Genomic DNA, 15,842 nt, shown 5'->3' with positions numbered 1-15,842 from the left:
ATCTGGATACCTTGATCTGAGAGGACCTGCAGGTTTAAAGGTCTGTCTGTATGTCTGTCTGTCTGTCCTGGTCTGAGAGGACCTGCAGGTTTAAAGGTCTGTCTGTCCCTCTGGATACCCTGGTCTGAGAGGACCTGCAGGTTTAAAGGTCTGTCTGTCTGTCTGTCTGTCTGTCTGTCTGTCTGTCTGTCTGTCTGTCTGTCTGTCTGTCTGGATACCCTGGTCTGAGAGGACCTGCAGGTCTGTCTGTCTGTCTGTCTGTCTGTCTGTCTGTCTGTCTGTCTGTCTGTCTGTCTGGATACCCTGGTCTGAGATGACCTGCAGGTATAAACGTCTGTCTGTCTGTCTCTGTCTGTCTGTCTAGATACCCTGGTCTGAGAGGATCTGCAGGTTTAAATGTCTGTCTGTCTGTCTGGATACCCTGGTCTGAGAGGACCTGCAGGTTTAAAGGTCTGTCTGTCTGTCTGTCTGTCTGTCTGTCTGTCTCTATATCTCTCTCTATCTATATACCCAGGTCTGAGAGAACCTGCAGGTTTAATGGTCTGTCTGTCTGTCTTGATATCCTGGTCTGAGAGGACCTGCAGGTTTAAAGGTCTGTCTGTCTCTCTGGATACCCTGGTCTGAGATGACCTGCAGGTTTAAACGTCTGTCTGTCTCTCTATCTCTCTCTATCTATATACCCAGGTCTGAAGGGACCTGCAGGTTTAAACGTCTGTCTGTCTCTCTATCTCTCTCTATATATATACCCAGGTCTGAGAGGACCTGCAGGTTTAATGGTCTCTCTGTCTGTCTGTCTGGATACCCTGGTCTGAGAGGACCTGCAGGTTTAAACGTCTGTCTGTCTGTCTTGATATCCTGGTCTGAGAGGACCTGCAGGGTTAAACGTCTGTCTGTCTGTCTCTCTCTATCTCTATCTATATACCCAGGTCTGAGAGAACCTGCAGGTTTAAAGGTCTGTCTGTCTGTCTTGATATCCTGGTCTGAGAGGACCTGCAGGGTTAAACGTCTGTCTGTCTGTCTCTCTCTATCTCTATCTATATACCCAGGTCTGAGAGAACCTGCAGGTTTAATGGTCTGTCTGTCTGTCTGGATACCCTGGTCTGAGATGACCTGCAGGTTTAAACGTCTGTCTGTCTCTCTATCTCTCTCTATCTATATACCCAGGTCTGAGAGAACCTGCAGGTTTAATGGTCTGTCTGTCTGTCTGGATATCCTGGTCTGAGAGGACCTGCAGGTTTAAACGTCTGTCTGTCTGTCTCTCTCTATTTTTATCTATATACCCAGGTCTGAGAGAACCTGCAGGTTTAATGGTCTGTCTGTCTGTCTGGATACCCTGGTCTGAGATGACCTGCAGGTTTAAACGTCTGTCTGTCTGTCTGGATACCCTGGTCTGAGATGACCTTCAGGTTTAAACGTCTGTCTGTCTGTCTCTCTATCTCTCTCTATCTATATACCCAGGTCTGAGAGAACCTGCAGGTTTAATGGTCTGTCTGTCTGTCTGGATATCCTGGTCTGAGATGACCTGCAGGTTTAAACGTCTGTCTGTCTGTCTGTCTGTCTCTCTATCTCTCTCTATCTATATACCCAGGCCTGAGAGGACCTGCAGGTTTAAAGGTCTGTCTGTCTGTCTGGATACCCTGGTCTGAGAGGACCTGCAGGTTTAAAGGTCTGTCTGTCTGTCTCTATCTATATACCCTGGTCTGAGAGGACCTGCAGGTTTAAAGGTCTGTCTGTCTGTCTGGATACCCAGGTCTGAGAGGACCTGCAGGTTTAAAGGTCTGTCTGTCTGTCTGGATACCCAGGTCTGAGAGGACCTGCAGATTTAAAGGTCTGTCTGTCTGTCTGTCTGGATACCCTGATCTGAGAGGACCTGCAGGTTTAAAGGTCTGTCTGTCTGTCTGTCTGGATACCCTGATCTGAGAGGACCTGCAGGTTTAAAGGTCTGTCTGGATACCCTGGTCTGAGAGGACCTGCAGGTTTAAAGGTCTGTCTGTCTGTCTGTCTGTCTGTCTGTCTGTCTGTCTGTCTGTCTGTCTGTCTCTATCTATATACCCAGGTCTGAGAGGACCTGCAGGTTTAATGGTCTGTCTGTCTGTCTGTCTGGATACCCTGGTCTGAGATGACCTGCAGGTTTAAACGTCTGTCTGTCTGTCTGTCTGTCTGTCTGTCTGTCTGTCTGTCTGTCTGTCTGTCTGTCTGTCTGTCTGTCTGTCTGGATACCCTGATCTGAGAGGACCTGCAGGTTTAAACGTCTGTCTGTCTGTCTGTCTGTCTGTCTGTCTGTCTGTCTGTCTGTCTGTCTGTCTGTCTGTCTGTCTGTCTGGATACCCTGGTCTGAGAGGACCTGCAGGTTTAAACGTCTGTCTGTCTGTCTGTCTGGATACCCTGGTCTGAGATGACCTGCAGGTTTAAACGTCTGTCTGTCTGTCTGTCTGTCTGTCTGTCTCTCTCTATCTCTATCTATATAGCCAGGTCTGAGAGAACCTGCAGGTTTAATGGTCTGTCTGTCTGTCTGGATACCCTGGTCTGAGATGACCTGCAGGTTTAAACGTCTGTCTGTCTGTCTCTCTATCTCTCTCTATCTATATACCCAGGTCTGAGAGGACCTGCAGGTTTAAAGGTCTGTCTGTCTGTCTGTCTGTCTGTCTGTCTGTCTGTCTGTCTGTCTGTCTCTATCTATATACCCTGGTCTGAGAGGACCTGCAGGTTTAAAGGTCTGTCTGTCTGTCTGGATACCCTGGTCTGAGAAGACCTGCAGGTTTAAAGGTCTGTCTGTCTGTCTGTCTGTCTGTCTGTCTGTCTGTCTGTCTGTCTCTATCTATATACCCTGGTCTGAGAGGACCTGCAGGTTTAAAGGTCTGTCTGTCTCTATATCTCTCTCTATCTATATACCCAGGTCTGAGAGGACCTGCAGGTTTAAAGGTCTGTCTGTCTGTCTGGATACCCAGGTCTGAGAGGACCTGCAGGTTTAAAGGTCTGTCTGTCTGTCTGGATACCCAGGTCTGAGAGGACCTGCAGATTTAAAGGTCTGTCTGTCTGGATACCCTGAACAGAGAGGACCTGCAGGTTTAAAGGTCTGTCTGTCTGTCTGTCTGGATACCCTGATCTGAGAGGACCTGCAGGTTTAAAGGTCTGTCTGGATACCCTGGTCTGAGAGGACCTGCAGGTTTAAAGGTCTGTCTGTCTGTCTGTCTGTCTGTCTGTCTGTCTGTCTGTCTGTCTGTCTGTCTGTCTGTCTGTCTGTCTGTCTCTATCTATATACCCTGGTCTGAGAGGACCTGCAGGTTTAAAGGTCTGTCTGTCTGTCTGGATACCCTGGTCTGAGAGGACCTGCAGGTTTAAACGTCTGTCTGTCTGTCTGTCTGTCTGTCTGTCTGTCTGTCTGTCTGTCTGTCTGTCTGTCTGTCTCTATCTATATACCCTGGTCTGAGAGGACCTGCAGGTTTAAAGGTCTGTCTGTCTCTATATCTCTCTCTATCTATATACCCAGGTCTGAGAGGACCTGCAGGTTTAAAGGTCTGTCTGTCTGTCTGGATACCCAGGTCTGAGAGGACCTGCAGGTTTAAAGGTCTGTCTGTCTGTCTGGATACCCAGGTCTGAGAGGACCTGCAGATTTAAAGGTCTGTCTGTCTGTCTGGATACCCTGATCTGAGAGGACCTGCAGGTTTAAAGGTCTGTCTGTCTGTCTGTCTGTCTGGATACCCTGATCTGAGAGGACCTGCAGGTTTAAAGGTCTGTCTGGATACCCTGGTCTGAGAGGACCTGCAGGTTTAAAGGTCTGTCTGTCTGGATACCCTGGTCTGAGAGGACCTGCAGGTTTAAAGGTCTGTCTGTCTGTCTGTCTGTCTGTCTGTCTGTCTGTCTGTCTGTCTCTATCTATATACCCTGGTCTGAGAGGACCTGCAGGTTTAAAGGTCTGTCTGTCTGTCTGGATACCCTGGTCTGAGAGGACCTGCAGGTTTAAAGGTCTGTCTGGATACCCTGGTCTGAGAGGACCTGCAGGTTTAAAGGTCTGTCTGTCTGGATACCCTGGTCTGAGAGGACCTGCAGGTTTAAAGGTCTGTCTGTCTGTCTGTCTGTCTGTCTGTCTGTCTGTCTGTCTGTCTCTATCTATATACCCTGGTCTGAGAGGACCTGCAGGTTTAAAGGTCTGTCTGTCTGTCTGGATACCCTGGTCTGAGAGGACCTGCAGGTTTAAAGGTCTGTCTGTCTGTCTGTCTGTCTGTCTGTCTGTCTGTCTGTCTGTCTGTCTCTATCTATATACCCTGGTCTGAGAGGACCTGCAGGTTTAAAGGTCTGTCTGTCTCTATATCTCTCTCTATCTATATACCCAGGTCTGAGAGGACCTGCAGGTTTAAAGGTCTGTCTGTCTGTCTGTCTGTCTCTATCTATATACCCAGGTCTGAGAGGACCTGCAGGTTTAATGGTCTGTCTGTCTGTCTGTCTGGATACCCTGGTCTGAGATGACCTGCAGGTTTAAACGTCTGTCTGTCTGTCTGTCTGTCTGTCTGTCTGTCTGTCTGTCTGTCTGTCTGTCTGTCTGTCTGTCTGGATACCCTGATCTGAGAGGACCTGCAGGTTTAAACGTCTGTCTGTCTGTCTGTCTGTCTGCCTGGATACCCTGGTCTGAGAGGACCTGCAGGTTTAAACGTCTGTCTGTCTGTCTCTCTCTATCTCTATCTATATAGCCAGGTCTGAGAGAACCTGCAGGTTTAATGGTCTGTCTGTCTGTCTGGATACCCTGGTCTGAGAGGACCTGCAGGTTTAAAGGTCTGTCTGTCTGTCTCTCTCTATCTATATACCCAGGTCTGAGAGGACCTGCAGGTTTAAAGGTCTGTCTGTCTGGATACCCTGGTCTGAGAGGACCTGCAGGTTTAAAGGTCTGTCTGTCTGTCTGTCTGTCTGTCTGTCTGTCTGTCTGGATACCCTGGTCTGAGAGGACCTGCAGGTTTAAAGGTCTGTCTGTCTGTCTGGATACCCTGGTCTGAGAGGACCTGCAGGTTTAAAGGTCTGTCTGTCTGTCTGTCTGTCTGTCTGTCTGTCTGTCTGTCTCTATCTATATACCCTGGTCTGAGAGGACCTGCAGGTTTAAAGGTCTGTCTGTCTCTATATCTCTCTCTATCTATATACCCAGGTCTGAGAGGACCTGCAGGTTTAAAGGTCTGTCTGTCTGTCTGGATACCCAGGTCTGAGAGGACCTGCAGGTTTAAAGGTCTGTCTGTCTGTCTGGATACCCAGGTCTGAGAGGACCTGCAGATTTAAAGGTCTGTCTGTCTGTCTGTCTGGATACCCTGATCTGAGAGGACCTGCAGGTTTAAAGGTCTGTCTGTCTGTCTGTCTGATCTGTCTGTGCTTTAAAGTCTGTCTGGATACCCTGGTCTGAGAGGACCTGCAGGTTTAAAGGTCTGTCTGTCTGGATACCCTGGTCTGAGAGGACCTGCAGGTTTAAAGGTCTGTCTGTCTGTCTGTCTGTCTGTCTGTCTGTCTGTCTCTATCTATATACCCAGGTCTGAGAGGACCTGCAGGTTTAATGGTCTGTCTGTCTGTCTGTCTGGATACCTGGTCTGAGATGACCTGCAGGTTGTCTGTCTGTCTGTCTGTCTGTCTGTCTGTCTGTCTGTCTGTCTGTCTGTCTGTCTGTCTATCTGTCTGGATACCCAGGTCTGAGAGGACCTGCAGGTTTAAACGTCTGGTCTGTCTGTCTGTCTGTCTGGATACCCTGGTCTGAGAGGACCTGCAGGTTTAAACGTCTGTCTGTCTGTCTGTCTCTCTATCTCTATATAGCCAGGTCTGAGAGAACCTGCAGGTTTAATGTCTGTCTGTCTGTCTGGATACCCTGGTCTGAGATCTGTTTGTCTGTCTGTCTCTCTATCTCTGGATATATACCCTGGTCTGAGAGGACCTGCAGGTTTAAACGTCTGTCTGTCTGTCTGTCTGTCTGTCTGTCTGTCTGTCTATATAGCCAGGTCTGAGAGACCTGCAGGTTTAAAAGGTCTGTCTGTCTGTCTGTCTGTCTCTATCTATATACCCAGGTCTGAGAGGACCTGCAGGTTTAAAGGTCTGTCTGTCTGTCTGTCTGTCTGTCTGTCTGTCTGTCTGTCTGTCTGTCTGTCTGTCTGTCTGTCTGTCTGTCTATCTGGATACCCAGGTCTGAGAGGACCTGCAGGTTTAAAGGTCTGTCTGTCTGTCTGGATACCCTGGTCTGAGAGGACCTGCAGGTTTAAAGGTCTGTCTGTCTGTCTGTCTGTCTGGATATATACCCAGGTCTGAGAGGACCTGCAGGTTTAAAGGTCTGTCTGTCTGTCTGTATGTCTGTCTGAGATGACCTGCTATCTATATACCCAGGTCTGAGAGGACCTGCAGGTTTAAAGGTCTGTCTGTCTGTCTGGATACCCAGGTCTGAGAGGACCTGCAGGTTTAAAGGTCTGTCTGTCTGTCTGGATACCCAGGTCTGAGAGGACCTGCAGATTTAAAGGTCTGTCTGTCTGTCTGGATACCCTGATCTGAGAGGACCTGCAGGTTTAAAGGTCTGTCTGTCTGTCTGTCTGTCTGTCTGGATACCCTGATCTGAGAGGACCTGCAGGTTTAAAGGTCTGTCTGGATACCCTGGTCTGAGAGGACCTGCAGGTTTAAAGGTCTGTCTGTCTGGATACCCTGGTCTGAGAGGACCTGCAGGTTTAAAGGTCTGTCTGTCTGTCTGTCTGTCTGTCTGTCTGTCTGTCTGTCTGTCTGTCTCTATCTATATACCCAGGTCTGAGAGGACCTGCAGGTTTAATGGTCTGTCTGTCTGTCTGTCTGGATACCCTGGTCTGAGATGACCTGCAGGTTTAAACGTCTGTCTGTCTGTCTGTCTGTCTGTCTGTCTGTCTGTCTGTCTGTCTGTCTGTCTGTCTGTCTGTCTGTCTGGATACCCTGATCTGAGAGGACCTGCAGGTTTAAACGTCTGTCTGTCTGTCTGTCTGTCTGCCTGGATACCCTGGTCTGAGAGGACCTGCAGGTTTAAACGTCTGTCTGTCTCTCTCTATCTCTATAGCCAGGTCTGAGAGAACCTGCAGGTTTAATGGTCTGTCTGTCTGTCTGGATACCCTGGTCTGAGATGACCTGCAGGTTTAAACGTCTATCTGTCTGTCTCTCTATCTCTGTCTATATACCCAGGTCTGAGAGGACCTGCAGGTTTAATGGTCTGTCTGTCTCTATATCTCTCTCTATCTATATACCCAGGTCTGAGAGGACCTGCAGGTTTAAAGGTCTGTCTGTCTGTCTGTCTGTCTGTCTGTCTGTCTGTCTGTCTGTCTGTCTGTCTGTCTGTTTGTCTGGATACCCTGGTCTGAGAGGACCTGCAGGTTTAAAGGTCTGTCTGTCTCTCTGGATACCCTGGTCTGAGAGGACCTGCAGGTTTATATGTTCTGTCTGTCTGTCTGTCTGGATACCCTGGTCTGAGAGGACCTGCAGGTTTAAAGGTCTGTCTGTCTGTCTGTCTGTCTGTCTGTCTGTCTGTCTGTCTGTCTGTCTGTCTGTCTGTCTGTCTGTCTGTCTGTCTGTCTCTATCTATATACCCAGGTCTGAGAGAACCTGCAGGTTTAAAGGTCTGTCTGTCTCTATATCTCTCTCTATCTATATACCCAGGTCTGAGAGGACCTGCAGGTTTAAAGGTCTGTCTGTCTGTCTGGATACCCAGGTCTGAGAGGACCTGCAGGTTTAAAGGTCTGTCTGTCTGTCTGTCTGTCTGTCTGTCTGTCTTGATATCCTGGTCTGAGAGGACCTGCAGGTTTAAAGGTCTGTCTGTCTCTCTGGATACCCTGGTCTGAGATGACCTGCAGGTTTAAACATCTGTCTGTCTGTCTCTCTATCTCTCTCTATCTATATACCCAGGTCTGAGAGAACCTGCAGGTTTAATTGTCTGTCTGTCTGTCTGGATATCCTGGTCTGAGATGACCTGCACGTTTAAACGTCTGTCTGTCTGTCTCTCTATCTCTCTCTATCTATATACCCAGGCCTGAGAGGACCTGCAGGTTTAAAGGTCTGTCTGTCTGTCTGTCTGGATACCCTGGTCTGAGATGACCTGCAGGTTTAAACGTCTGTCTGTCTGTCTCTCTATCTCTCTCTATCTATATACCCAGGCCTGAGAGGACCTGCAGGTTTAAAGGTCTGTCTGTCTGTCTGGATACCCTGGTCTGAGAGGACCTGCAGGTTTAAAGGTCTGTCTGTCTGTCTGTCTGGATACCCTGGTCTGAGAGGACCTGCAGGTTTAAAGGTCTGTCTGTCTGTCTGTCTCTATCTATATACCCTGGTCTGAGAGGACCTGCAGGTTTAAAGGTCTGTCTGTCTCTATATCTCTCTCTATCTATATACCCAGGTCTGAGAGGACCTGCAGGTTTAAAGGTCTGTCTGTCTGTCTGGATACCCAGGTCTGAGAGGACCTGCAGGTTTAAAGGTCTGTCTGTCTGTCTGTCTGGATACCCTGATCTGAGAGGACCTGCAGGTTTAAAGGTCTGTCTGTCTGTCTGTCTGTCTGTCTGTCTGTCTGTCTGTCTGTCTGTCTGTCTGTCTGTCTGTCTGTCTGTCTGTCTGTCTGTCTGTCTGTCTTGATATCCTGGTCTGAGAGGACCTGCAGGTTTAAAGGTCTGTCTGTCTCTCTGGATACCCTGGTCTGAGATGACCTGCAGGTTTAAACGTCTGTCTGTCTCTCTATCTCTCTCTATCTATATACCCAGGTCTGAGAGGACCTGCAGGTTTAATGGTCTCTCTGTCTGTCTGTCTGGATACCCAGGTCTGAGAGAACCTGCAGGTTTAAAGGTCTGTCTGTCTGTCTTGATATCCTGGTCTGAGAGGACCTGCAGGGTTAAACGTCTGTCTGTCTGTCTCTCTATCTGGTCTGAGAGAACCTGCAGGTTTAATGGTCTGTCTGTCTGTCTGGATACCCTGGTCTGAGATGACCTGCAGGTTTAAAGGTCTGTCTGTCTGTCTGTCTGTCTGTCTGTCTGTCTGTCTGTCTGTCTGTCTGTCTGTCTGTCTCTATCTATATACCCTGGTCTGAGGGGACCTGCAGGTTTAAAGGTCTGTCTGTCTGTCTGGATACCCTGGTCTGAGAGGACCTGCAGGTTTAAAGGTCTGTCTGTCTCTATATCTCTCTCTATCTATATACCCAGGTCTGAGAGGACCTGCAGGTTTAAAGGTCTGTCTGTCTCTCTATCTCTCTCTATCTATATACCCAGGTCTGAAGGGACCTGCAGGTTTAAACGTCTGTCTGTCTCTCTATCTCTCTCTATCTATATACCCAGGTCTGAGAGGACCTGCAGGTTTAATGGTCTCTCTGTCTGTCTGTCTGGATACCCTGGTCTGAGAGGACCTGCAGGTTTAAACGTCTGTCTCTCTCTATCTCTGGATACCCAGGTCTGAGAGGACCTGCAGGTTTAAAGGTCTGTCTGTCTGTCTGTCTATCTGTCTGAGAGGACCTGTCTGGATAAACGTCTGTCTGTCTGTCTGTCTCTCTATCTATATACCCTGGTCTGAGAGGACCTGCAGGTTTAAAGGTCTGTCTGTCTGGATACCCTGGTCTGAGAGGACCTGCAGGTTTAAAGGTCTGTCTGTCTGTCTGTCTGTCTGTCTGTCTGTCTGTCTGTCTGTCTGTCTGTCTGTCTGTCTGTCTGTCTGTCTCTATCTATATACCCTGGTCTGAGAGGACCTGCAGGTTTAAAGGTCTGTCTGTCTGTCTGTCTGGATACCCAGGTCTGAGAGGACCTGCAGGTTTAAAGGTCTGTCTGTCTGTCTGGATACCCTGGTCTGAGAGGACCTGCAGGTTTAAAGGTCTGTCTGTCTGTCTGGATACCCTGGTCTGAGAGGACCTGCAGGTTTAAAGGTCTGTCTGTCTGTCTGGATACCCTGGTCTGAGAGGACCTGCAGGTTTAAGTCTGTCTGTCTGTCTGTCTGTCTGTCTGTCTGTCTGGATACTGATCTGAGAGGACCTGCAGGTTTAAAGGTCTGTCTGTCTGGATACCCTGGTCTGAGAGGACCTGCAGGTTTAATGGTCTGTCTGTCTGTCTGGATACCCTGGTCTGAGAGGACCTGCAGGTTTAAAGGTCTGTCTGTCTGTCTGTCTGTCTGTCTGTCTGTCTGTCTGTCTGTCTGTCTGGATACCCTGGTCTGAGAGGACCTGCAGGTTTAAAGGTCTGTCTGTCTCTATATCTGTCTGTCTGGATACCCTGGTCTGAGAGGACCTGCAGGTTTAAAGGTCTGTCTGTCTGTCTGTCTGTCTGTCTGTCTGAGAGGACCTGCAGGTTTAAAGTCTGTCTGTCTGGATACCCTGGTCTGAGAGGACCTGCAGGTTTAAACGTCTGTCTGTCTGTCTGGTCTAGATCCAGGTTTAAAGGAACCTGTCTGTCTGTCTGTCTGTCTGTCTGTCTGTCTGTATACCCAGGTCTGAGAGGACCTGCAGGTTTAAACGTCTGTCTGTCTGTCTGTCTGGATACTGTCTGTGACCTGCAGGTTTAAACGTCTGTCTGTCTGTCTGTCTGTCTGTCTGTCTCTGTCTGGGTCTGAGAGGACCTGCAGGTTTAAAGGTCTGTCTGTCTGTCTGTCTCTCTCTATCTATATACCCAGGTCTGAGAGGACCTGCAGGTTTAAAGGTCTGTCTGTCTGTCTGGATACCCAGGTCTGAGAGGGACCTGCAGGTTTAAAGGTCTGTCTGTCTGTCTGGATACCCAGGTCTGAGAGGACCTGCAGATTTAAAGGTCTGTCTGTCTGTCTGTCTGGATACCCTGATCTGAGAGGACCTGCAGGTTTAAAGGTCTGTCTGTCTGTCTGTCTGTCTGTCTGTCTGTCTGTCTGTCTGGATACCCTGATCTGAGAGGACCTGCAGGTTTAAAGGTCTGTCTCTGGATACCCTGGTCTGAGAGGACCTGCAGGTTTAAACGTCTGTCTGTCTGGATACCCTGGTCTGAGAGGACCTGCAGGTTTAAACTGTCTGTCTGTCTGTCTGTCTGTCTGTCTGTCTGTCTGTCTGTATCCTATATACCCAGGTCTGAGAGGACCTGCAGGTTTAATGGTCTGTCTGTCTGTCTGGATACCCTGGTCTGAGATGACCTGCAGGTTTAAACGTCTGTCTGTCTGTCTGTCTGTCTGTCTGTCTGTCTGTCTGTCTGTCTGTCTGTCTGTCTGTCTGTCTGGATACCCTGGTCTGAGAGGACCTGCAGGTTTAAAGGTCTGTCTGTCTGTCTCTGGATACCCAGGTCTGAGAGGACCTGCAGGTTTAATGGTCTGTCTGTCTGTCTGGTCTGAGAGGACCTGTTTAAACGTCTATCTGTCTGTCTCTATATCTCTCTCTATACCCAGGTCTGAGAGGACCTGCAGGTTTAATCTGTCTGTCTGTCTGTCTGTCTGTCTGTCTGTCTGTCTGTCTGTCTGTCTGTCTGTCTGTCTGTCTGTCTGTCTGTCTGTCTCTATCTATATACCCAGGTCTGAGAGAACCTGCAGGTTTAAAGGTCTGTCTGTCTGGATACCCAGGTCTGAGAGGACCTGCAGTTTTAAAGGTCTGTCTGTCTGTCTGGTCTGTACCCAGGTCTGAGAGGACCTGCAGATTTAAAGTCTGTCTGTCTGTCTGTCTGTCTGTCTGGATACCCTGATCTGAGAGGACCTGCAGGTTTAAAGGTCTGTCTGTCTGTCTGGATACCCTGATCTGGGAGGACTGCAGGTTGTCTGTCTGTCTGTCTGTCTGTCTGTCTGTCTGGATACCCTGGTCTGTCTGGTTTAAAGGTCTGTCTGTCTCTATACCCTGGTCTGAGAAGGACCTGCAGGTTTAATGGTCTGTCTGTCTGTCTGTCTGGATACCCTGGTCTGAGAGGACCTGCAGGTTTAAAGGTCTGTCTGTCTGTCTGGATACCCTGGTCTGAGAGGACCTGCAGGGTTAAAGGTCTGTCTGTCTGTCTGGATACCCTGGTCTGAGATGACCTGGTTTTAACGTCTGTCTGTCTCTCTATCTATCTCTATCTATATACCCAGGTCTGAGAGGACCTGCAGGTTTAAAGGTCTGTCTGTCTGTCTGTCTGTCTGTCTGGATACCCTGGTCTGATAGGACCTTTCGGCAAATCTGACCACGACTCAATCTTGTTGCTCCCAGCCTATAAACTAAAACAGGAAACGCCCATGCTCAGGTCTGTTCAACGCTGGTCCGACGAAACCTGATTTTACGCTTCAAGATTGCTTTTATTATGTGGACTGGGATATGTTCCAGATAGCCTCAGACAACAACATTGATGTATACGCTGATTCTGAGCGAGTTTATTAGCATCGGTGATGATGTACCCACGGTGACTATTAAAACCTTCCCCAACCAGAAACCGTGGATTGATGGCAGGATTCATGCAAAACTGAAAGCGCAAACCACTGCTTTTAATCATGACAAGGTGACCGGAATCATGACCAAATACAGACAGTGTAGCTATTCCCTCCGCAAGGCAATCAAACAAGCTAAGCGCCAGTATAGAGACAAAGTGGAGTCGCAATTCAATGGCTTAGACATATACCCAGGTGAGACATATGTGCAGGGTCTACAGACAATCATGTATGGCAAAAAGAAGACCAGCCCCGTCGCGGACACCGACGTCTTGCTCCGAGACAAACTAAACAACTTCTTTGCTCTGCTTTGAGGACAATACAGTGCCACTGACACGGGCCGCTACCAAAACCTGCATGCTCTCCTTCACCGCAGCCAATGTGAGGAAAGCATTTAAACGTGTTAACCCTGCAAGGCTGCTGGCCCAGATGGCATCCCCAGCCGTGTCCTCAGAGCATGCGCTGACCAGCTGGCTGGTGTGTTTACGGACATATTCAATCAATCCTTATCCCAGTCTGCTGTTCCCACATGCTTCAAGAGGGCCACCATTAGTCCTGTTCCCAGAAAGCTGAGGTTTAACTGGCTAAATGTCTGTCTGCCCGTAGCACTCACTTCCGTCATCATGAAGTGCTTTGAGAGACTAGTCAAGAATCATATCACCTCCACCCTACCTGACACCCTAGACCTGCTTCAATTTGCTTACCACCCCTAGATCCACAGAGGACCTGCAGGTTTAATCACACTGCACACTGCCCTAACCCATCTGGACAAGAGGAATACCTATGTAAGAATGCTGTTCACCCTGGGTCTGTCTGTCAACTGGGTCCTGGTCTGAGATGACCTGCAGGTTTTAGTGTCTGTCTGTCTCATCTTCTCCCCGCTGATCTCAACACAGGTAACCACAACCTGCAGGTTCTCAGCCTTCTCCTGTCTCCCTGTTCACCCATGACTGTCTGGTCATACCCTGGTCAATCATCAAGTTTGGCAGATCGACCCGGTAGGCTTGATTACCAGCCTATAAACTAAAGGGAGGAGGTGAGGGCCCTCAGGTTGTGGTGTCAGGAAAATAACCTCCCACTCAACGTCCACAAAACAAGGAGATGATTGTGGACTTCAGGAAACAGCAGAGGGAACACTCCCTATCCACATTGATGGGACAGTAGTGGAGAAGGTGGAAAGTTTTAAGTTCCTCAGCGTACACATCACAGACAAACTGAATTGGTCCACCCACACAGACAGCGTGGTGAAGAAGGCGCAACAGCGTGGATGCTGCCAACATACTGACTCAAATCTATAGCCACTTTAATAATAAAAAATTGGATGTAATAAATGTATCACTAGTCCCTTTAAACAATGCCACTTTATATAATGTTAACATACCCTACATTACTCATCTCAAATGTATATACTGTACTCTATTCCATCTACTGCATCTTGCCTCAAACCGTTTGGCCATCGCCATCCATATATTTATATGACATATTCTTATTCATTCCCTTACACTTGTGTATAAGGTAGTTATTGTGAAATTGTTGGATTACAGTTAGATATTACTGCACGGTCGGAACTAGAAGCACAAGCCACTAACCATCTCTGTCTTTGTCTCTCTCTCTCTCTCATAGGGCATCAGGGATTCACAGGGCTGAAGGGTGATGTCGGCCTGCCAGGTGATCGCAGCGGTGATGATGTAAGTTGACCTTAGATTAAAGAGTTCAGCACTGTCCACTGCCACCTCTGCCATCTCCGTATGGTATAAATTGCCTAGCCTAGCATAGCTAATACCTGTTTGCTCATTCATACTCCTTCCTTATTGATTCCACAGAACAACCAGCCAGGTCGTGGAGGACTCCAGGGGCCAAAAGGATACCCTGGTCTCACAGGAGAAATGTAAGTTCCACAACAACATTGAGTTCACAGTAAATATTACAGAATCACAGCTCTGAATACATACTTATTTTTCAACTTTTATTATGACCTATGCTGTATGAATATGTTAAGTAGTACCTTCTAAGTACCAACGAAAATCTGCTATCTGACTCATGGCTTCATGTCCTTCCCCCCAATAGATCCCCAGGCCCAGTGGGCCATCCGGGGCAGACGTGAGTAACCTTGGAAATAATGGAGCAATTGTGGGTGATGGGAAGGAGCCAAAGTCCAACACACTTTTCATCCTGCCTAACCCATCTGGACTGTGTGTGTAATGGGGAGTGCAGGAATAAGAGTTGAGGAAGTTTGGGACTTGGAGCCAGGGATGGGCGAGTGTAGGGTGGGCTGGTTTGAGCCTTCTGTTCCCTGTTCACAGTGGGTGTGTATTAAACTTTGTCAATCATCATTTGTGTCAAACAGGTCAGCAGTCAACACTGCTTACACTGAATGACAGGTGTATATTTCCCTCCGTTAACAGTCAGGAAAATAACCTCCCACACACGCACACAAACACAAGGAGATGATTGTGGACACACACACACACACAGAGGACACACTCCACACACACATCACACACACACGTACGTGGACACAGTGGGAGAACAAGTATTTGATACGCTGCCGATTTGCAGTTTTCCTACTTACAAAGCATGTAGAGGTCTGTAATTTGTATCATAGGTACACTACAACTGTGCGAGAGAAAATCACATTGTATGATTTTTAAGTAATTCATTGCATTTTATTGCATGACATAACTATTTGATCACCTACTAACCAGTAAGAATTCCGGCGCTTACAGACCTGTTAGTTTTTCTTTAAGAAGCCCTCTGTTCTCCACTCATTACCTGTATTAACTGCACCTGTTTGAACTCGTTACCTGTATAAAAGACACCTGTCCACACACTCAATCAAACCTCTCCACTTGGCCATATAGAGCTGTGTAAGGACATCAGGGATAAAATTCATCCTGCACAAGGCTGGGATGGGCAACTGGACAAGATTCAATTGGTGAGAAGGCATCTGTTGCGCAATTATTAGAAAATGGAAGAAGTTCAAGATGACATCAATCACCCTCGGTCTTTTCTCCATGCAAGATCTCTCCTCGTGGGGCATCAGGATCATGAGGAAATTGAGGATCAGCCCAGAATTACACAGCAGGACCTGGTCAATGATCTGAAGAGAGCTGGGACCACAGTCTCAAGAAAACCATTGGGAACACACTACGCCGTCATGGATTAAAATCCTGCAGCGCACGCAAGATCCCCCTGCTCAAGCCAGTGCATGTCAGGCCCATCTGAAGTTTGCCAATGACCATCTGGAGGATCCAGAGGAGGAATGGGAGAAGGTCATGTGGTCTGATGAGACAAAAATAGAGCTTTTTGGTCTAAACTCCCATCACCGTGTTTGGAGGAAGAAGAAGGATGAGTACAACCCCAGCACCATCCCAACCTGAAGCATGGAGGTGGAAATATCATTCTTTGAGGATGCTTTTCTGCAAAGGGGACAGGACCTGCACCCGTATTGAGGGGAGGATGGATGGGGACCATGTCGCGAGATCTTGGCCAACAACCTCCTTCCCTCAGTA

At 48.3% G+C, this 15,842-nt stretch overlaps 2 protein-coding genes across 50 annotated transcripts in view; both read left to right on the top strand.

Moving 5' to 3' along the window:
* The window catches only part of LOC127917845 (uncharacterized), a 20,152-nt gene extending 9,020 nt beyond the window's left edge, over positions 1 to 11,132 (top strand). Inside the window, exons 4-15 of one of the 49 annotated variants that reach the window (XM_052500916.1) lie at positions 241 to 1,116; positions 1,977 to 1,992; positions 2,767 to 2,922; positions 3,451 to 3,572; positions 3,621 to 3,672; positions 3,915 to 4,200; positions 5,009 to 5,212; positions 7,587 to 7,652; positions 8,255 to 8,382; positions 9,110 to 9,175; positions 9,700 to 9,755; positions 10,731 to 10,846. In XM_052500916.1, coding sequence (XP_052356876.1) covers positions 626 to 1,116; positions 1,977 to 1,992; positions 2,767 to 2,922; positions 3,451 to 3,572; positions 3,621 to 3,672; positions 3,915 to 4,200; positions 5,009 to 5,212; positions 7,587 to 7,652; positions 8,255 to 8,382; positions 9,110 to 9,175; positions 9,700 to 9,735 — 1,623 coding nt within the window. In that variant the 5' untranslated portion in view covers positions 241 to 625 and the 3' untranslated portion in view covers positions 9,736 to 9,755; positions 10,731 to 10,846. Of the gene's footprint in view, positions 1 to 240; positions 1,117 to 1,976; positions 1,993 to 2,766; positions 2,923 to 3,450; positions 3,573 to 3,620; positions 3,673 to 3,914; positions 4,295 to 4,360; positions 4,771 to 4,880; positions 5,213 to 5,264; positions 5,321 to 5,403; positions 5,534 to 6,166; positions 6,247 to 6,371; positions 6,998 to 7,055; positions 7,525 to 7,586; positions 7,821 to 8,254; positions 8,715 to 8,891; positions 9,378 to 9,581; positions 9,892 to 9,979; positions 10,254 to 10,625; positions 10,651 to 10,678; positions 10,847 to 11,088 lie in introns of those variants that run through there. The other 48 variants (XM_052500931.1, XM_052500935.1, XM_052500963.1 and 45 more) reach the window with 48 other exon arrangements.
* LOC127917851 (collagen alpha-1(VI) chain-like) overlaps positions 1 to 15,842 on the top strand; it is a 63,095-nt gene that overhangs the window by 32,607 nt on the left and 14,646 nt on the right. Inside the window, exons 18-19 of the mRNA XM_052500965.1 lie at positions 14,154 to 14,218; positions 14,398 to 14,430. Of these exons, the coding sequence (XP_052356925.1) occupies positions 14,154 to 14,218; positions 14,398 to 14,430 (98 nt within the window). The remainder of the gene's footprint in view (positions 1 to 14,153; positions 14,219 to 14,397; positions 14,431 to 15,842) is intronic.

The sequence above is a fragment of the Oncorhynchus keta genome, unplaced genomic scaffold, assembly GCF_023373465.1.
Source record: "Oncorhynchus keta strain PuntledgeMale-10-30-2019 unplaced genomic scaffold, Oket_V2 Un_contig_12340_pilon_pilon, whole genome shotgun sequence".
Classification (NCBI taxonomy): Eukaryota; Metazoa; Chordata; class Actinopteri; order Salmoniformes; family Salmonidae; genus Oncorhynchus; species Oncorhynchus keta.
This window is presented reverse-complemented; position numbering and strand designations above follow the sequence as displayed.